At 43.2% G+C, this 22,481-nt stretch overlaps 1 protein-coding gene across 1 annotated transcript in view; it reads right to left on the bottom strand.

Annotated features, from left to right (window-relative positions):
- The window catches only part of LOC137378363 (serine/threonine-protein kinase 3/4), a 147,772-nt gene that overhangs the window by 81,511 nt on the left and 43,780 nt on the right, over window positions 1-22,481 (bottom strand). Inside the window, exons 7-9 of the mRNA XM_068048630.1 lie at window positions 19,179-19,316; window positions 15,572-15,700; window positions 9,810-9,999 (exon numbers count right to left, since the gene is read on the bottom strand). Coding sequence (XP_067904731.1) covers window positions 9,810-9,999; window positions 15,572-15,700; window positions 19,179-19,316 — 457 coding nt within the window. The remainder of the gene's footprint in view (window positions 1-9,809; window positions 10,000-15,571; window positions 15,701-19,178; window positions 19,317-22,481) is intronic.

Raw genomic sequence — 22,481 nt, 5'->3', positions numbered from 1 at the left:
GAGGCAATTGGAACTCTCTAAACTAGTCAATAATAGCTGAAAGTAATTGCTTTGGAAGATTTGTCAGCATGTTGTATTTACATAATACAGCAGGGTACCTGTAATTGAACAACAGCCTGATATAAATTAAAATTACCTTAGGTGAACTGTGGGGAACAACAGTTCTGCAACAGTTCAAGGCAATGCTCTCACAGTCAGTGAAACACAATGATTGTTACTTGAGGTTCTGCAGAGGGCTCGATGCCCATGTCTTGTTCATTTGAGATTACATAGTAGCATGATGGGGTGTGTGCCTGTGCCTAGAACACCCCCGCACAGTGAGCTCCTGCCCAGTAGAAGACCAACATTTCCCAAAGAGGAAAGCAGCTCAGCTTTAAAGGGAATAAGAAACCCAGGGCACTACAGTGCAGTGGTTATTTTACTGGCCGAGTAATCGAACAAATGAGAATTTAAACCCCACTGTAAAGTCAAGCAGGCAGAGGTTATAAGTTGGATACACGTCTGGACGGTACTGCAGGGATAGGATGCGACAATGTAAATGGACAAGGTCAGGCATTTCAAAAAATCGATGAACTAGGAGATGCTTGGGCGGAGATCGCCTCTTAAAAAAGGTAGATGTACTACATTGAATAATCAGAGCCAGAGGGAACTCCTGAAAGAGTCAAAGAATTCTCCACTTTTTCCTCCCAAATTGTTCTGAGTTTTTAGCCTCTCCCAGAAGATCACGCGGCTTCTGGGTGGGGTGGGGAGTGTATATATTGTGATACACAAGGTATGACAATTGTATGGAACAGACTGGATGGGCTGGAGGGTCTTTGCCTGTCTGTCCTTGCTCGCAAGAGATGGGGAGTTGGTAAAGGTCATGACTAATGGGTTGTAACTGGACAAGCAGGTTGTAACTGGACAAGCTGCAGTCTGTGTAGGATGGAGCTGGGAAGGCCAGCGAGGGAACACACTGGAGACATCAAGGCCTGAAAATAAGGGAGGTAAGAATATGAGTTACAGCAGTGGAGGAGATCAAGTAGGGACAGAAACAGGTAATATTGAAGAGATGGAAAGCAGCAGCCTTGATAGATGTGATTTCAAAGACAGCTTCAGGAGATAGAAGGAAAAGAAATCAAAAATACACAAAAAAAAATCAATAATTTACTGCAACAGCAGAATTAGTTAATAATAAAAGGCATTAGATTCCCTTTCTCTTAAATTTAGACAGGGCTCTGTGATTGAGATCTGGTGCCACCATGTGGTCAAAAATCTCAACTCAGGACTGCACATTTCATATGGAAAAAAGCCTCCTCACGCCAAAAAACTTGGTCATGATAATTTTGCATCTGCATAAAATAACAGGATAGAAGGAGGCTCGTGCCTGTGCTGGCTCTTTGATAGAGCTACCCAATTAATCCCACTCCTCTGCTAGAGTCGTTTATGGCACAGGAGGAGGCCATTTGCCCATTGAGTCCATGCCAGCTCTCCATGGAGCAACCCAGTCAGTCCCACTCCCCCACTCCATCCCTGTAGCCCTGCAAGTTTGTTTCCTTCAAGTGCCCTTTTGAAATCATTGATTGTCTCTGCTTCCCCCACCCTTGCGGGCAGCCGATTGCAAGTCATCACCCACCGCGTTTAAAAAAAATTCGTCCTCACAGTCCCCCCACACCTCTTGCCCAAAACCATCAGTCTGTGTCCCCTGGTCCGTACCATTTGTTAATGGAAAGAGTTTTTCCTTGTCTAATTTATCAGAGCCTGTCTTATTCTTGTACACCTCTTTTAAATCTCCCCTCTATCTCCTTTGCTCTAAGGAGAATAACCACAGTTTTCCCAACCTAACCTAGTAACTAAAATGCCCCATCCCTGGAACCTCTCTGGTAAATCTCCTCTGCACCCTTGCAAGGACCCTTCTCATCCTTCCTGAAATATGGTGACCAGAACTGGATGCAAGACCCCAGTTGGGGCCAAACCAGAGCTTGACAAAGGGATCAGGATAACTTTTCTGCTTTTGTACTCGATGTCTCTATTTATGAAGCCCAAGATCCCATATGCTTTGCTAACCACTCTCTCGACATGTCCTGCCACCTTCAAGGCTCGATCCGCATGCACACTCTTTAGAACTGTGTACAAGCTGACAGGCTTAGAGAAGTTAGACAAGGAAAAACTGTTTCCATCAACAAATGGTACAAGGATTAGGGGGCACAGATTGAAAGTTTTGGGCAAAAGATGCAGGGGGAGTATGAGGAAACACTTTTTTTTTTACACAGTGGGTGGCAATGACCTGGAACTCGCTGCCCACAAGGGTGGTGGAAGTGGAGACAATTAATAACTTCAAGAGGAGGTTGGATGGCCACCTGAGAAAAATAGACTTGCAGGGCTACGGGGATCAAGTGGGACCGAGTGCGGAGGTCCGTGAAGAGCCAGCCTGTACTCGATGGGGCGAATGGCCTTCTTCTATGCCGTAAATGACTATGACTCAAGTAAATGTTGCCTCTCCCTAATCCTTCGGCCAAAACGCGTCACCTCACACTCATCAGTATTAAATTCCATCTGCCACCTCTCGGCCTATTCTGCTAGCCTATGTCCTGTTGCAGGCAGTTCATATCCTCACTGTTTGCCACACCTCAAAGTTTGGAGTCATTGGCAAATTTTGAGAATCTACTCTGTATTCCAAGATCCAATTCATTTAAATATAGCAAAAAAAAAAGCAGTGGTCCCAGCACTGACCCTTGGGGAACACTACTGTCTACCATTCTCCAGTCTGAAAAGCAACCATTTACTGCAACTCAAATAAAAACAAAGTGCTGGAAATACTCAGCAGGTCTGGCAGCATCTGTGGAGAGAAAAACAGAGTTAACGATTCATGTCGGTGACAGATCTAGGAAAGGTCACATACCTGAAACGTCAACTATGATTTCTGTCTCCACAATGCTGCCAGACCTGAGCGTTCTGTTTTTATTTCAGATTTCCAGCATCCGCAATATTTTGATTTTATTTACTACGACTTGCTGCTTTCTGTCCTTATCCAATTGCAGACTGACACTCCTATTCTATGAGCCTAAATTTTGTTAATCAGCCTTTTACGTGGTACTTTATCAAAAACTCTCTTAAAATCCATATAAACATCCACTACATTCCCTTCACCAACCTTCTCGGTTACTTCATCAAAAAATTCAATTAAATTAATTAGTCAAGCATGATCTCCTTTTTACATATCGGTGCTGGCTCTACTTAATTAACTCAAACCTTTCCAAGTGCCGGTTGATTTTTTTTTTTTTACCTGATTGTTTCTAAAACCTTATCCACCACTGATGTTAAACTAACTGGCCTGTGGTTGCTCGGACGGTCCTTACACCCTTTCTTGAATAAGGGTGTCACTCTCCAATCCTCTGGCACCTCCCCCATGTCTAGGGAAAATTGGAAGATTACGACAAGCCCTTCCAATATCTCCACCCCAACTTTCTTTAGCAACTTGGGATGCAAGCCATCTGGACCAGGTTACTTCTCTACTCTAAGCACAGCCAGCCTTTTTAGTACCTTCCCCCTCTCAATTTTTACCCTATCCATTGCCTCCACTCTCACCACTTCTACTGATATTTTGTCAGGTTCCTCTTCCTTGGAGTTCTCCTCTTTCCCATAGTTCTGTAACTTTTTTCCCTTCAAGTATTTATCCAACTCCCTTTTGAAAGTTAATGAATCTGTTCCAAAGTGATTAATTTTTCTCTTTGTATTAATAAAGGGCAAAAACTTTACAAAGCCAGTTGTGTTTCCTAACACCAGTAGTCAATGTGTTGCAAGACACAGTTAGCTTTTGACACCTCCTCTAGATTTTTCTTTACTTGTCCCATTACCATCCACTTTTGCCTTGCACCATCATCCTTTGTCATTTAATAACTCCTTCCTTCTATCCTCCATCCTATCCCATTTGTTCTTTTCTTCCTCCACCCAACCCCCTCCCCACCGCAGCCTTTTCCCTGGCTCTGTACTTGCTTATAAACAGCTAAATCAACTTCAAGTTCTGATGAAAGGTCATTGGCCTGAAATGTTACCTGTTTCTTTCTCTACAGTTGCTGTCTGACTTGTTGAGGGTTTCCAGCATTGTCTGTTGTTATTACAGGTAACTTAATTTGGTGCTCACAACAAGTGCCTGAAGTAAAAACAGAAGATGCTAGAAATGCTCAGCAAGTAAGACACCAGCAACAAACATTTCAGGTCAATGACCTTTCGTCAAAACCAACCGTCTGGGGTCAAAATGCGTACTGGCCTCCATTCTATGCACAATCACCAGAGATATGCATTCATGCAAACAAAATTGCCCATCTGCAACTGCGAGAAGTTATCCCCTATGTCTATTAAAATTGCTTTGTCCGAGATCCCCATCAGCAACACGTGGAATACAATTGCCTTTGGTAACTTGACATAGGGCCAGCGAGGAAACAAATATCAGCCAGAATTCCTGATACTGATCATTAACCCAGCCACTCCCTGCTGAAACATGTCTGATAATGCAAGATTAGGCTTCAATGGTGACACCCTTTCCCCTATGGTTGAATTTTTAAAAAAAAATTTGAATATGGGTGTCACTAGTCAGGCTGGCATTTATTGCCCATTCGCAACTGCTCAAGAAGGTAGTGGTAGGCCTTGTTCTTGAACTGCTGCAGTCCATGTGGTGAAGGTGCTCCCACAATGCTCCAGGATTTTGACCCAGCAATATGATGGAACAACAATAAACTCCAAGTCAGGATGATGAGAGAGACTTGGAGGGGAGCTTGGAGGTGATAAGATCATAAGAAATAGGAGTAGGACATACTCTTAAGTTTGCTCTGCCATTCAATGAGATCTTGACTGAACTTCTACCTCAGCAAAACTTTCCCACTTCATCCCCATATTCGATTCCCTTAGTGCCCAAAAATCTAGTCATCTCAGGTGGTGGTGTTCCCATGCATCTGCTGCCCTTTTCCTTCTAGGTAGTGGAGGCCATGGGTTTGGAAAGTACTGTCAAAGGAGCGCTGGTGAGTTGCTGCACTGCATGTTGTTGATAGTACACATTGCAGCCACAGTGCGCTAGTAGTGGACGGAGTGAATGCTTAATGCGGTGGATGGGGTGCGAATCAAGTGGGTTCTTTGTCCTGGATGGTGTTGAGCTTCCAGTGTTGTTGGAGGTGCACTCATCAGGCAAGTGGGCAGTATTCTATCACACTCCTGAGTAGTGCCTTTTAGGTGGTGGAGAGGCTTTGGAGAGTCAGTAGGTGAGCCATGTAAATGGTCAGCAGCACTTATGGTCTGGGCTCATACTTTTGTGACGAACGCCCACTTGCAGGGGGATCAGCTGAAGATTCGACAGCGTGGGGCAGTGAACTATCTGCCATGGCTCAATTCGTAGCACTCTTGCCTCTGAGTCAGAAGGTTGTGGGTTCAAGTCCCATTCCAGAGACTTGAGCACAAAAGTCTAGGCTGATGCACCAGTGCTGCACTGTCAGAAGTGTTAAACCGGGGTTTCATCTGCCCTCTCAGGTGGGTGTAAAAGATCCCATGGCATTATTTCGAGGATGATCACGGGAGTTCTCCCCACTGTCCGGGACAATATTTATCCCTCAATCACTGCCACTAAAACAGAATATCTGATCATAATCACATTGCTGTTCGCTGTGTGTAAATTGGCTACCACGTTTTCTACATTACAAGAGTGACAGTACTTAATTGACTGTAAAGCACCTTGGGATGTCCTGAAGTCATGAAAGGCGCTTTATAAATGCAGAACTTTTCTTTCCATAAGGAGGAAGGAGGAAGAAAACTGGGAAGAAAGAAGAAAATAATAAAAGCACTTCATTCTTTCACATGGAACTCAATGGCTGCAAAGCAATGATTTAAGAGAGCGCTGAAGTTAAAGAAGGTAAAAAGGACAGAGAAATAAAAAGCTTGACATAAATAATGCAGGAGAAAAGACGATGATATACTACAGGATTTCACATCGCTGGCCAACCATTAGCAGCAAGAATTGCAACTCATCAAGTGTGTCAGGTTTCCTCTGAAGTGGAAGAATGGCATTAATCTGGGATCACGCCAATACTTGCGATGTGCATCACCGCCCACAAGCTTGAAGACTTCTTATTCTCAAGTGGAAAACAGTATAAATGAGAGTCTTGTTCAAATCCCTCCATGGTCCCATCCCATGTCTGTAACCTCCTCCAGCCTTACAGCCACAACTCTGTGTTCCTCCAATTCTGGGCTCTTGAGCATCTGTGATTTTAACTGCCCCATCACTGCCAGCTGTGCCTTTAGCTGTCTAGGCCCTTAGCTCTGGAATTCCCTCCCTAAACCAGTCCGCCTCCCTCCCCTCCTTTAAGATGTTCCTTAAAACCTACCCCTTCAACCAAGCTTTTGGTCATCTGTCCTAACAGCTCATGTCGCTATTTTGTCTGATAATAGTCCTGCAAAACAGCCTGGGGTGTTTATTACATTAAAGATGCTATATAAATGAAAATTGCTATTTTGATGCATGAAGTCAACACCGGGCATCATATAAAGAATTTACAGCATTGCTGACAGGTAGTGGTAGAAAATGAACAGATTGTTCAATTGGCTCCAAACATAGCTTTAAAATAAATTGTAGCCAGATTAGCCAAGTTAATTAAAGATTAGGTATTACACTGGTGGTTATATGCAAGGCAGTGGATATGCTGGTAATGAAAGGGGAGATACCCCTGGTTCAGATACCCTTTCCAATATGATAACCACTCCCACAAGAGTGCATCACAGAATATACCAACCCAAGTAGACAAACAAAGCAGCAGCAGTTCAGTAACTGCAGATTATACAGGTCTGAGGAAAGAAGAAAGGAAGTAACGATATAATTGGCCTCTGCCTCCTCAAGCTTTCTGGCAGGATTGGAAGGAGTCAGGGTGTGTATGGAGGAAGTATGAGGGAAACAATACATGAGACAAGTGTTGCTGCTCTGAATCCCTGTTGCAAATGGACAATAGGTTGTGTTTTTAGATTAGATTAGAGATACAGCACTGAAACAGGCCCTTCGGCCCACCGAGTCTGTGCCGAACATCAACCACCCATTTATACTAATCCTACACTAGTCCCATATTACTACCAAACACCCCCACCTGTTCCTATATTTCCCTACCACCTACCTATACTAGTGACAATTTATAATGGCCAATTTACCGATCAACCTGCAAGTCTTTTGGCTTGTGGGAGGAAACCGGAGCACCCGGAGAAAACCCACGCAGACACAGGGAGAACTTGCAAACTCCACACAGGCAGTACCCGGAATCGAACCCGGGTCCTTGGAGCTGCGAGGCTGCGGTGCTAACCACTGCGCCACTGTGCCGCCCAGATTCAACTAGATCTTCTATGCTCTTCCCCATCCCTCGCAACTAAATCCCTGCCCTACCTCTACATTCACTGGCCACTTGAGAGAAATGGCTGTACCAGAGTGCTGTTGTCAACTGGGCATACCACAGCACAGATTGTCATTTGCACAGCAAGAGGGATGGGATTAAAATGAATGTCACTCTCACAATCTTAAGCCAAATTTTGTTTGATAACAGTCCTGTGAAACGCCCTGGGAAGCTATACTATGTCAAAGGCACTATATAAATGCAAGTTGTTGTTGTTTTCCTGATTCTCACCATGATTAATGGACTGCTAAAAGTGAAAATGCCCCCGTTCAGCTCTGCAGCGTTTAGTTTGCAACACAAAGTGTACTGTATATATTTATCAGAATGAGATGTTGCCTCTCAGAAATCAGAATGTCACACTGAAAGCTTACTAAAAATGTATATGTGACCTTGAGACAGAGACTTCTTGCTCGATGAATCTATACCAATATAAACTTATTATTTCATGGCATTTTATTACTCTCTGATTGGAAACGTAAAGTGATTGGTCACATCAAACCTCATAGTATGGTTTCCTGCATTAACTCATTCTCTCTCAAAACGAGAAAACCCCCAACCTTCTCATTTTTCCCCCCTATAACCAGTGATTCTCAAACTGGAGACCATACAGGCTTTCCAGGGGGTCCACAAAATAATGTGGAAGTGTGAGGTGGGAGCAGAGCATGGGCTCCACATGTGCAGCACAGAGTGGGATAGGTGTCTCACCGAGGAGGGGAGTGTGCAGAGAACAGCACAATAATACCTGTTTTCTTAACATTATTTAAACACACTTTAATACGCATCACTTTCATTTAATAAGCATTATAGTTTAGATGGGGATGTCCATGACAAGTAGCCCTTCAACTAAAAAAGTTTGAGAACCACTGCTATAATTTACAGAACTCAAGATGAGAATTGCGTAAGCATTACCAGTGAATCCATCTCAAAACACTACCCAATTATTTCAATCCTGGTCGAGAATTCTTCATCTCTGGGCTTTGACCCTTCCTCTAGGTTAGAATGGCTCAATCAGTAGCACTCTGACCTCTGAGCCAGGAGTTGTAGGTTCCAGCCCCCTTCAGGACTTCAGCACTGAATAAAGCATAAATCTAAGCTGACATTTCAGTACAATACTGAGGGAGTGCTGCATTGTCGCAGTGACGTTTTTCAGATGAGACGCTAAACAGAGCCACTGTTGACCTGCTCAGGTGGACATAAAAGATCCAATGGTATTATTTGAAGAACAGGGTAGTTCGTCCAGTGTACCGGCCAACCATTGACCCTCAGCCAACACTATTAAACAGATTCATCTTGTGGCTCTTAGTAGGAGATTGCTATGAGCAAACTGGCTGCTATGTTTGGTTATACAACAACAGTGACTACACTTTAGAAAGTAATTCCCTGACTGTGACACACTTTGGGACGCCCTGACGACGTGAAGGACCAGGCAGGTAGTGACACAGTTGGTTATGTTACTGGACTAGTAATCCAACGGCATGGACTAATAACCCAGAGAAATGAGTTCACAACTCACAATGAGTTTATGAATTGAATTCAGTTCATGAAATAAATCTGGAATCTAAAAAAAATACTCTCAGTAATGGTGACCATGAAGATATCGGATTGTTGTAAAGACCCAACTGGTTCACTAATATCCTGTTGGGAAGGAAGCCTGAAGTCCTGACCTATGTGTAACTACATCAAGTGGCCTCTTTTTGTGCCATAAACTTTCTATGATTCTATCAATGCGGTTGGCTCTTACCTGCCTTGTGAAATGGCCCAAAAAAGCCACAGAGGCAGCTCACCACCACCTTCTCAACAGCAATTAGGGATGGGCAATAAATGTTGACTTTTCCAATGATGCCCACATCCCATGAATTAATAAGTTAAAAAAAACTAAGATTTTTTTTTAGGTCAAAAAACACGCATTCTCTCCAGTTGGAGCCCCTCCCCCAGTACAACCACCCCAAAACTTACAATTTCTACAAATCGTTTTTGTGGAATATGTTGGCAGGGAAGGACATTGAAGTAAACAGCACCAATGTGTCAAGGAACAGCTAGCTTCATTCGAGCGAACAGGGATTAAGGGACCTGGTGAGAAAGCAGTTAAGACAGGCAAGCAGAATCCAACAAAAGCAGTCAGGTTTGTTGGTGCCAACTATCATTTTCTTCTGCCTTAAACTCTTAGAAGTGTTGGTCTAGATTTGGTGCTCTGGAGTGGGACTTGAACCCACAACTTTCTGACTCAGAGGTGGGATTGCTACCCACTAAGCCACAGCTGACAATAACGGCAGAATACTTTTTTTTTAGTAAAACATTCATTGGACAATGACTAAGTACTCCAGCAAAGTGTTCACAAAAGCATTGAGTTATTAATTTGGTGCTCAGAGGAGGAAGCGAGTGATAATAAGCCTCGATAGTTTGCAGTCTTACTTTTCATTGTTCCATCCTCTTCATCCTCTCCGCTGTTGATCACCATGGTCCCCATCTGAGAGTCCAGTGTAGAACTGTCATGCTCGATCATCGTCCGCGCGCCTTCACTCATCGTGCTGGCAGCTCTCATGGTACCTGTGCCGTTTTCACTTGCTCGAACCATGGTGCCCGAATCAATGTCGTCCTCTTCCTGTGTCATTTATGCAAGAGCATAAAAGGACAGTTAATTGTATATTTGTATTTAATTATATGCAGATGAAGGGTATTAACAGGTGGTTTGCTTGAGCACATATTTTTTTTATTTTATTTAGAGATACAGCACTGAAACAGGCCCTTCGGCCCACCGATGCTATGCCGACCATCAACCACCCATTTATACTAATCCTACACTAATCCCATATTCCTACCACATCCCTACCTTCCCTATATTCCCCTATACTATATTCCACCTACCTATACTAGGGGCAATTTATATTGGCCAATTTACCTATCAACCTGCAAATCTTTGGCTGTGGGAGGAAACCGGAGCACCCGGCGAAAACCCACGCAGACACAGGGAGAACTTGCAAACTCTGCACAGGCAGTACCCAGAATTGAACCCGGGTCGCTGGAGCTTTGAGGCTGCGGTGCTAACCACTGCGCCACTGTGCCGCCCAGCCACTGCATTATAAAGAGACATTTCTTCAAACTGTGGTGTGGTTGAGTTAGAAGGTAATGTTTAACTCTGTAAATAAATGTAAAACTGAGTAAAGATTGGCTTCACCAACTGGCTATCTGGAGAATAACAGTAATCTTCTGACCTCCTTGAATTTAGTAGAATGCAAACAGAAAAATAGCCAGACATTATTGGTGGACAAACACCATGCCAAATTTGAACCCTTCTCATGGGGAGAAAAAAATCCCCAACTCAATCCAATTTTTTGCTTGCAAAATAGTGTAATGTAAATGGGCACAGTAATGTGTAAAGACTGGAAAAGCTGGGTATGTTCTTAGAGCAGAACAGGTTAAGGGGAGATTTAATAGAGGTGTTCAAAATTTTGAGGAGTTGTTTCCACTGGCAGGAGGGTTGTTAACCAGAGGGCACAGAGTTAAGATGAGGGTTTTTTTCTTTAACGCGACAAATTATGATCTGGAATGCGCTGCCTGAAAGAATGGTGGAAATAGATTCAATAGTAACTTTTTTTCAAAAGGGAATTGAATAAATATTGTAACGGGGAAAGTGCAGGGGAGTGAGATGGATTGGATAATGCTTTTAAAAAGTTGGCACAGGCAGCTGTGCTGTATCATTCTATGATTCTTGATAATGAGTCTCTTTTGTTGTACTATTGTTAGGGAACAGGAATGAAGTTATTCATTCAAAGTGTGAGGGAAACTCATTAGAATCCATAGATGAAAAGGGAAGATCACTATAATCTCCCTGAGTAATCATCCAGCTCAGACAACTCCTCCAGTGCACTTTTCTCTTGATCATGCCATCAACATAGAAAAAAAAACTGTTGAAATGAACATTATGCTTTTATTTCCTTACCACAATTTGATGTTTAAAAGAGGCACTAATGAGGCACATAATAGTTTGAATAGGGTGCAAGTCGCATGCATTATCATTCTCAGTAAAATGAAAGGCACAGCAGTATGTGAAATGAGTTTGAGCAGTCTCAACTGAACAGCAACGTACTAACTGCCAATCATATTCAAAAGACCACAGAATGTCTGGTGTTAAAAATGGATTAATATTACACTGGGATGCGACGCTATACTGAGACTGAGCCAGTGTCGATGGGGAACCTCTTTGTCTGGCTAAGTATCCTATATATGATCAGGGAGTGCTGGATGCCGACAACGCGTGCACAAAATAGAAAGCGTTCCATTCTCCAGCACTAATATTTCATGTTAAATACAGCTTCACTCACACACACACCCCCAAAAAAGTCCAAAGCACAGCAAACAAGTGCAACTCCAATTTACAGCTGAACTGCTGCATATGCCTGCCTACTTAATGACTATGCTGCAAAAGTAATTTGTTGAGGGAAGTACTTCAAGATGTTTTGACAGCACAATAAATTGCTGCATAAACGCAAGCATCTCTCGTACCATATTCCCTCCTCCAAGAACAAGCATGCAACTTTTAGGTTTAAAAACACAACAAAGTCCCATGCAAAACTTCGCAAACAACTAACATACTCTCCTCACCTCCATCTTATGTCTATTTCTATTCAGTAACACAAATTTTCTATAAAGTGGTTTCTAGACAAGAAAAGGATTACAAAGCCAGTAAGAAAAAATAACCAGAATAGTTAAATAGCAGGTAACACATAAATGTGTACAGGAGATCAGTCTGAGTAACCACAAAGCTCTGGTTAGACCACATTTGGAGTACTACGTTCCGTTCTGGACACCACACCACAGGAAGGATATGTTGGCTTTGAAGGTAGTGCAATGCAGATTCACCGGCATGATACCAGGGCTAAAGCAGTTAAATTACATTAACAGTTGGCAAATTCTTTCTTTTCTTTTTCTTTTGGGCCTCCTTATCTCGAGAGACAATGGATACGCGCCTGGAGGTTGTCAGTGGTTTGTGAAGCAACGCCTGGAGTGGCTATAAAGGCCAATTCTGGAGTGACAGGCTCTTCCACAGGTGCTGCAGAGAAATTTGTTTGTCGGGGCTGTTGCACAGTTGGCTCTCCCCTTGCGCCTCTGTCTTTTTTCCTGCCAACTACTAAGTCTCTTCGACTCGCCACAATTTAGCCCTGTCTTTATGGCTGCCCGCCAGCTCTGGCGAATGCTGGCAACTGACTCCCACGACTTGTGATCAATGTCACACGATTTCATGTCGCGTTTGCAGACTAGGCTTGTAATTCCCTCACGTATAGAGGATTAAGGAGTGCTCTAATTGAGGTGCTTAAGATGGTTAAAGGATTTGATAGAGTAGATAGAGAGAACCTATTTCCTCAGGTGGGGGAGTCCAGAATAAGGGGCCATTACCTTAAAATTAGAGCTAGGTCCTTCAACAGTGAAGTGGAATGGAAATCTGGAACTTTCTTCCCCAAAAACCTATTGGGGCTGGGGGTCAATTGAAAATTCAAAACTGAAACTGATACATTTTTGTTGGGAAAGTGGTATTTATGGATATGGAACCAAGGTGGATACAGATCAGCCATGATCTAATTGAATGGCAGAAAAGGCTTGAGGGGCTGAGTGGGCCTACTCCTGGTCCTAGTGCTTTGTGTGTTAATTTTCTTCCTACAGCTTTCAGTGTAACCACTTACAATATCTGGTACTAAATATATTATCTTTTGGCATCTGGACACTGATATTGCCCATTTCTGCTCTCATTCCTGGCTATTCTGGTTACGGTCCCATAATTCCCAGAGTAGTTCCTTTGCCTTTAATGGGAGCCTGCATTTGAGACTGGACTCTGGACCAAGTTCCAAGGCTGCCTGACACCAGAAACAACCAATAATATTGCAAATGTAACCAAGAGCAGATATTCTGATGTTGGAAGACTGGATCTGCCTCTAGGCCAGTCTGAAGTGTTGGTTCCCAGCAAAGTCAATGGAACTGCTCTGGAAAGTCAACTGGATAACCTAAACTCTGCATTTATGTAAGGTACCAGTGGGTTACCAGCCAAGTAAAAGTCACCAACTTCAGTATAAAACTCTGCTGCCCTTATCCTAACTTGCGCCGTCCTGTTCACTCATTGCCCCTGTGCTGACTGATCTACATTGGCTCTCAGATAAGCAACTTCTCGATGTTAAAAGTCTCATCTTGTTTACAAATCCTTCCATGGCCCCCCCACTATTTCCGTAATCTCCTCCAGCCCTACAAGCCCCCAAGATATCGGCACTCTTCCAATTCTGGCTTCTTGAGCTTCCCTGATTTTAAATTGCTTCACCATTGGCAGTCGTGCCTTCAGCCATATGGGTCCCAAGTTCCCGGAATTCCTAACTTATACCTCTCCACCTCTCTCTCCACCTTGAAGATGCACTTTAATACCTCTTTAACCAAGCTTCTGGTCATCTGTCTTGACATCATCTTAAGCAGCTCGGTGTCAAATTTCATTTGATAACAATGCTGTGAAGCATCTCGCATCGTTTTACTATGCTAAGTCTGTTATATAAATTCAAGTTGTTGTAAGAAAGGAGAAAAATTTCTTTACAGCACCACAGCATGATGTTCAAAATGGCAGAGTGGAGGTTGGTTACTGGATATGTCTTCATTCAATCCATAGATTAAATGGCTTCGACCCTAGGTTACAAACATTAGAACAATGACAGGCAGGAGGAGACCCTGATGGCCTATCCAGCCTGTCCCCACACAACTGTGATGATTTGTGTATCACAATTATATACACACTCCACTCCATCCTAAACCACGTGATCTCAAGGGAGAGGCAAGAAAACAGATAAAAACCCAGCACAATTGGGGGGGGAAAAATCTGGGTAATTCCTCTAGGTTATCAAAAGTAGTCCAGGAGATCACTCTGATTTCTGTCCATTACCTAGTCAGAACCAAGTGGCACAACACAAAGGTCAGCAGAGGACAAGCAAATATGTCCACATGCTCTTGCAATGATGTTTAGTAAAACCACTATAGTTTGACTAAATCCGCCAGATCCTTGCCTAAATGTAAAGCTCAAGTTGTCCAACTGACACTCCAAAGTAGTTGCATTGACTTTAGAGAGATATGCACAAATGAAAATGCTGGACAAATTTATAAACAGCTATGGTTAAGACATATCTCATGAAACATCTTACTCAACAGCTGTAAGGGCATAACACATCTTCAACTTTATACAGTGGAATCTGGGCCATTGGCACTCCGATTCTGCCCAATCTCAACTATCTGCACAAATTTCATCAAAGTTCGGGCTTGGCTTTGTGTAAACCAGCTAAAGTGCAATTAAGAGTTGCCAACTGATTTCTCAGACTGTGGATTCATGATCCAGCAGGATTAAGTTATCTTGATGCTCAGAATGAATTTGTTCTCCATTTCGCTTTGTGCCACCATACCAATTCCCTTCTTATAGTAAAGCACTGTCTAACATAGTAAAACGTCCTAAAGTGCCTCAGCGTGAGGCAAGCCACAGCTTTCTATATAATGCAAGGAGGAGTCAGTCTGTCAGCACTTCTTCGCCACCAAGATGTTTTAAAGTGGAAATACGTGAGTATTACCTCAAGATGCTAAGACTCGCTTAGATAATCTAAACAGACTGAGGAGAAACGAAAAATTCACCATCAGACTAAGTATTGGAGGACTCTCCATTTCTATTATCCAACTGGAGACGGGGCCTATAGCAGATAATTGAAGTTCCACTGTGCATCAATAATGGTCACATAGGAACAGGAGCAGGTCATTCAACTCCTCGAGTCTGTTTCACCATTCAATTAGTTTGTGGCTGATCTATTATCTTAACTCCACCTACCCACCTTTGTTGCAAGTACTATATTTCTTTCAAAGAAAAATACCACCACAATGGTAAACCTCACTGATGCGACACCACCAACTTTTCTATAAATAAATATCATTTAAAGGAACCAAGACTGCTATAGCTTCAAGAATTTTGAGCTATGCTACTAATGAATGCCAGTTTCTTTTCAAAGCCAACCATTAGCCTAAATCCCCTGGAGTGCCATACAAGAGTCCTGGCATGCGACTCAAACCCACAGTCTTCTGACCCAGAGGCGAGAGTGTTGCTGACTGAGCTAAGCTAACACTTCTAGTACAATTCAAGCAAGAAACGATCAATAGAAACAGAGACCTACCGAGTTCTCCTCATCATCCTGATCCAAGTCTCGTTGTTGCTCCTCCTGGCGCTTCAGTTTAATTTCCATCATGTCATTGATCAGATCCCGCAGGATCGACACAGGTTTGGCACTTTTAATGAAGGGATGCTGAAAGGTTAAAAAATGCATGTAAAGTATTTTATAAGAATAAAAAAAAAGCCCGGCCATTCAATCAAGAGTATGATTAGTTAACACACCATATAAAATATAACTGAAGACTCCTTTTCTCGTCACCTCAGGACTCACTGCAAGACAGAACTGAGATCTGCAAAGCTGGAGAGTAAATACTCTTCAGCTACTATCTATGCACAAACTCTGGAAACTTTAAATGTTACACGAGCCAGCCAGCATTGGGAGAGAAGTTACCATTTTAATTAGTATTTACAGCACAGAACCAGGCCATTCGGCCCAACTGGTCCATGCCAGTGTTTATGCTCCACACAGGCCTCCTCCCATCCTACTTCATCTCACTCTATCAGCATATCTTTCTATTCCTTCTCCTTCATGTACTTATCTAGCTTCCTCTTAAATCCATTTATATTATCCGCCTCAACTACTCTACGTAGTAGCAAATTCCACATTCTAACCACTCTCTCTGAAAAGAGGTTTCTCCCAAAATTTCCTATTGGATTTATTAGTGACTATGTTATATTTCTGACCCCCAGTTTTGGTTTCCCCAACAAGTTGAAACATCTTCTCTATGTCTACCCTATCAAACTTTCATAATTTTAAACACCTCTACGAGGTCACCTCTCAGCCTCATCTCTCCCAGACCACCCCAGCCCGTTCAATCTCTCGATGTTGGTGTGGAGTTCTCAGGCAGACTTCGTTCTTGGGATAGCCTGGGTTTTTAATCATGAGTGCACACTCCAGTTAACACTACAATTTTGCAGCACACAATTTTATATTGTTGATGTGATTACAGAATTGCAACACCCTCCATTTGAAAATATGATGGGAGCAAGACATCAACTATGAAACCACTGCCCCTCTGATGGAGAAGAGCTGAACTTCCCTCCAGTGGAATAGGGAATGCCAATTTTTCCTCAACTTAGGTCGCAAAGTGGAAGAGGACACGATATACTTTTTTTCAAAAAAAGGACTTGCATTTCCATAGCACCTTTCACAACCTCAGGACATCTCAGAGCACTTTATGGTGGCAAAAAATCAGCTTCTCCTCAAAAAATAACTTTTTCACAATATTAAAAAAGCAAACGTTCTGGGACATGTACTTGATGTCTTGAGTCTCCTTCCCATTGCAGGTCCTCCTGTCAGTGTGAGAGCAACTGACAGTCCCATGAATATCTCCGCCATGCAGAATTCATTTGAAAACATCCCAAGTAGAGAGTCCCTACTGTGCACAAGGTGTCAGATCAGGTTATCAGTGGAAGATTTATTTTTATTCTGTTTCAGATCAACACTGAATTGGCCAGTTCTGCAGGTTGCTTCATAAAGATGCGATCGCATTTGTCTCATCCATCACTAAACCTTTCAGCCCAGCTGATTCATCCATAGAGGTCAAGATGATGAATGGCAGATTGAATTCCTTTCAAGTGCTTGACTAGAATTCCAGCCAAGCTGGCGACATAATGTGAACAGAACAAACCCATACAAATCTCACAATAGCTGGACAAGAGGCAACACAGGCAGGCAGTTTTATAATGTGTGCTATTTCGTAATATCTTTAAGCCATCATGCAATTAACTCTCAGCTGTTTATAGTTGGGGCAAGTGATTTATTGCTCATGAAGCGGGATTTTCATGCCCTCCAGTGCAGTACTTGGGCAGCAACCATGGCTACGTGCGGTGAATGACTAGCTGACAGGATGTTGCGGCTTGGCAAATTACTTGTCTAATATACAGCATAATTACTACATATCACGCCGTTTACAGACCCAATCAAAACCCAGTGTACCATCATAGTCTCTTCTTCCTGAATCCATTACAAAGAATGTTTTTTTTTAAAACTTAAACCAACATAGTTGAAAATATCCTCTCTCCAATTACCTCCCAGACTAAATTAAATTAAACTGTCCCAATGCAGTTTGCAGTTGGCATCAGACTCCCACATAATGTGTCAACAGTAACTCATTGAGAATGCCATATCATCAGTTATCTGTTCGAGTTCGCACTTACATTACCCTAGTTCTCATTACGCTCCATTGGCTCCCATTGCCCCTGCAAATCAATTTCAAGATTAGCTAAGTACCTCAGGGCGGCACAGTGGCAAGCACCGCAGCCTCACAGCTCCAGCGACCTGGGTTCGGTTCTGAATACTGCCTGTGCAGAGTTTGCAAGTTCTCCCTGTGACCGCATGGGTTTCCGCCGGGTACTCCGGTTTCCTCCCACAGCCAAAGACTTGCAGGTTGATAGGTAAATTGGCCATTGTAAATTGCCCCTAGTGTAGGTTTTTTTTTATTCATTCATGGAATGTGGGCGTCACTGGCTATGCCAGCATTTATTGCCCATCCCTAATTGCCCTTGAGAAGGTGGTGGTGAGCTGCCTTCTTGAACCGCTGCAGTCCATTTGGGGTAGGTAGACCCACAGTGCTGTTAGGAAGGGAGTTCCAGGATTTTGACCCAGCGACAGTGAAGAATGGCAATATAGTTCCAAGTCAGGATGGTGTGTGGCTTGGAGGGGAACTTGCAGGTGGTGGTGTTCCCATGTATTTGCTGCCCTTGTCCTTCTAGTTGGTAGAGGTCGCGGGTTTGGAAGGTAGGTGGTGGAAGAATGGTGGGGATGTGGTAGGGAATATGGGATTAATGTAGGATTAGTATAAATGGGTGGTTGTTGGTCAGCACAGACTCAGTGGGTCGAAGGGCCTGTTTCAGTGCTGCATCACTCTATGACTCTACAGCTTCACTCCATTTTATCTTAGTCACCTCCTGCAGCCAATGCCCTGTTTACAAGCTGTGCTCCTCCAGTAATGATGTACTCCCAATCCTTGTCCACCTACTTCACCATTGGCAGATGTTCTTTCAACTTCCATGACCTTGCCCTCGGGAAAATTTTCCCAAAATCCCTAACATTTTTTTTAGACTATCAAAGACTTCTATTATTACTCTGCTTTCAGCCCATCCATTTATTCCATCGCCCCATCCTTTCAGCCAAAATGCATCACCTCATACTTTTCTGTATTAAATTCCATCTGACACTTGTTTGTCCATTCTGCTAGCTTTACATCCTATTAGTCAATTGGTATCATCCTGATTGTCTGCCACACCTCCAATAACAAATTTTGAAATTTTATTCGTTATTCCAATATCCCAGTCATTTATATCAAAAAAGAGGTGTCCTAGCACTGACGCTAGGAAAACACCACTGTCGACCATTCTCCAGTCTGAAAATTTTGTTAACCAGACTTTTATGTGGCACTTTGTCAAATGTTGCCTTAAAATCCATATAGACAACATTCACTGCATTCCCCTCATCAACCTTCTGTTACTTCATTCAATTAGATTAGTCAAACACAATCTGCCTTCTCAATTAACTAAACCTTTCCAAGTGCCTGTTAATTATTTCCCTGATAGTGACCGGCCTGTAGTTACTAGGAATATCTTTACACTCTTTCTTGATTATAATGTACCTGCAGGAGTTGTGTGGCAGCAGCCCTTTGTTCTGGGTTTTTAACTAAACACTGCTTCACAAAATCTGTAAATTCATCTGTCCAGAGTTCTGGTTTCCGGAATGTTGGCGGTGGATTTGTGGGAATCATGAAAATAGCCTGAATAGGGGGGGAAAAAAAGTATTCCGGTCACTTGCAAGCTACTGTTTAAATATGCAAAGCTGATCTTGCTTGAATAAAAATGCCATTGTAAAAGATCTTAAAGGTCAGCTCTCTGTTGTTGCAGCCAATAACTAGCTATTTTAATGCAGCATTTATAATTCATAACACTGAGTAGATAATTTAACAATGTCAATTGAAGCCTTCAGTGCTATGGAAATTTATAGTGCAGATTTCTACAGCACCAGACTCATGTTTGAACATTACAAGCGTGTACTCAATATAACTCCAGAAAATAGCATGAACCCCTATCAAAGCTGCTTGCCACTATGTGCAGTGTAACTCCAGTATAGTGGGAAGCCATGTATATATATATGTTTTTTTTTTAAAAAGAGTTTAGTAGAATTGAAATGAAGAAAAAGCTGGAAATATACAACCGGCAATCAGACTCTATAACAAGAAAATTAAATTTTTCAAGCATCTAACTTTCATCAAGCCTGCAGATTGAAAGTTAAGGGTACTTGGCCAAAATGGTGAGGAACTTAAGCAAAGAGTAGGAGGGCTAAAAGGGGTCATGAAAAGTCATTGGCAAACAGGATTAAGGAAAATCCCAAGGCTTTTTATACATATATAAAGAGCAAGAGGGCAACCAGGGAAAGGGTTGGCCCACTCAAGGACAGAGATGGGAATCTATGCGTGGAGCCAGAGGAAATGGGCGAGGTGCTAAATGAGTACTTTGCATCAGTATTCACCAAGGAGAAGGACTTGGTGGATGATGAGCCTAGGGAAGGGAATGCAGATAGTCTCAGTCATCTCATTATCAAAAAGGAGGTTGGGTGTCTTGCAAAGCATTAAGGTAGATAAGTCCCCAGGGCCTGATGGGATCTACCCTAGAATACTGAGGGAGGCAAGGGAAGAAATTGCTGGGGCCTTGACAGAAATCTTTGCATCCTCATTGGCTACAGTTGGGGTCCCAGAGGACTGGAGAATAGCCAATGTTGTTCCTTTGTTTAAGAAGGGTGGTAAGGATAATCCAGGAAATTATAGGCTGGTGAGCCTTACATCAGTGGTAGGGAAACTATTAGAGAGGACTCTTCGGGACAGGATTTACTCCCACTTGGAAACAAACAAACTTATTAGCGAGAGACAGCATGGTTTTGTGAAGGGGAGGTCGTGTCTTACCAATTTGATCGAGTTTTTTGAGGAAGTGACGAAGATGATTGATGAGGGAAGGGCGGTGGATGTTGTCTATATGGACTTTAGTAAAGCCTTTGACAAGGTCCCGCATGGCAGACTGGTGCAAAAGGTGAAGTCACACGGGATCAGAGGTGAGCTGGCAAGATGGATACAGAACTGGCTCAGTCGCAGAAGACAGAGGGTAACAGTGGATGGGTCTTTTTCTGAATGGAGGGATGTGACTAGTGGTGTTCTGCAGGGATCAGTGCTGGGACCTTTGCTGTTTGCAGTATATATATAAATGATTTGGAGGAAAATGTAGCTGGTCTGATTAGTAAGTTTGCGGATGACACAAAGGTTGGTGGAGTTGCGGATAGTGATGAGGATTGTCAGAGGATACAGCAGGATATAGATCGGTTGGAGACTTGGGCGGAGAAATGGCAGAAGGAGTTTAATCCGGACAAATGTGAGGTAATGCATTTTGGAAGGTCTAATGCAGGTGGGAGGTACACAGTAAATGGCAGAACCCTTAGGAGTACTGACAGGCAGAGAGATCTGGGCGTACAGGTCCACAGGTCACTGAAAGTGGCAATGCAGGTGGATAAGGTAGTCAAGAAGGCATACGGCATGCTTGCCTTCATCGGTCGGGGTATGGAGCATAAAAATTGGCAAGTCATGTTGCAGCTGTACAGAACCTTAGTTAGGCCACACTTAGAATATTGCGTGCAATTCTGGTCGCCACACTACCAGAAGGACGTGGAGGCTTTGGAGAGGGTACAGAAGAGGTTTACCAGGATGTTGCCTGGTCTGGAGGGCATTAGCTATGAGGAGAGGTTGGAAAAACTCGGATTGTTTTCACTGGAACGACGGAGGTGGAGGGGCGACATGATAGAGGTTTACAAAGTTATGAGCGGCATGGACAGAGTGGATAGTCAGAAGCTTTTTCCCAGGGTGGAAGAGTCAGTTACATGGGGACATAGGTTTAAGGTGCGAGGGGCAAAGTTTAGAGGGGATGTGCGAGGCAAGTTTTTTTACACAGAGGGTGGTGAGTGCCTGGAACTTGCTGCCAGGGGAGGTGGTGGAAGCAGATACAATAGTGACGTTTAAGAGACATCTTGACAAATATATGAATAGGAAGGGAATAGAGGGATATGGGCCCCGGAAGTGCAGAAGGTGTTAGTTTCGGCAGGCATCAAGATCGGCGCAGGCTTGGAGGGCCGAATGGCCTGTTCCTGTGCTGTACTGTTTTTTGTTCTTTGCTCTTTAAAAGGAGAAAAAGACTTGCATTTCTATAGTGCCATTCACAACCTTAAGACATCCCAAAGTGCTTTACAACCAATGAAGTAATTTTGAACTGTTGTAACGTAGGAAACATAGTAGCCAATTTGCACACAGCAAGGTCGTAATGGGATAATGAACAGAAAATTACTTTCTGATGTTGGCTGAGGGATGAATATTTGCCAAGACACCTGCTCTTCTCCGAATAGTGCCGTGCGATCTTTTACATTCACCTAAGGTGGAAGGGCCCCAGTTAACATCTCAATCGAAAGACAGCTCCTCCGACAGTGCAGCATAAAGGCCTGCTACCCGGCAGGACCTGATGACATGTGGCAGGTTCGGGTCGGGTCAGGTTGCACTTCCAGGTCTGGCCGGGTCGGACACACTATCACAGGTAAGTGGCTCCACTGTTCATTTAATTTTTGGACTAGAAAGGTGGTTTTATTACAGTTATTCTAAGCTTGCGCAGATCAGCAAGAAAGTGAAAAATGGAAGGTAAGTTAACTGATGGTCGGATCGGGTCGGGTGCAGGAAAAAAATGGAAGGACTCGGGCTCGGGTCGGATGTGGCGCTCTCGTGCTCAAGTCGGGTTTTCTTTTGCAGACTCGAGCAGGCCTTTAGTGCAGCAGTCCTTCTGTAATGCACTGGAGTTCAGCCTAGATTTTTGTGCTCAAGTCTCTGGAGCGGGACTTGAACCCACAACCTTCTGAT

This window comes from Heterodontus francisci, chromosome 16 (assembly GCF_036365525.1).
Source record: "Heterodontus francisci isolate sHetFra1 chromosome 16, sHetFra1.hap1, whole genome shotgun sequence".
Lineage (NCBI taxonomy): Eukaryota > Metazoa > Chordata > Chondrichthyes > Heterodontiformes > Heterodontidae > Heterodontus > Heterodontus francisci.
The sequence above is the reverse complement of the archived record's forward strand: the minus strand, read 5'-3'. Positions and strand labels throughout refer to the sequence as shown.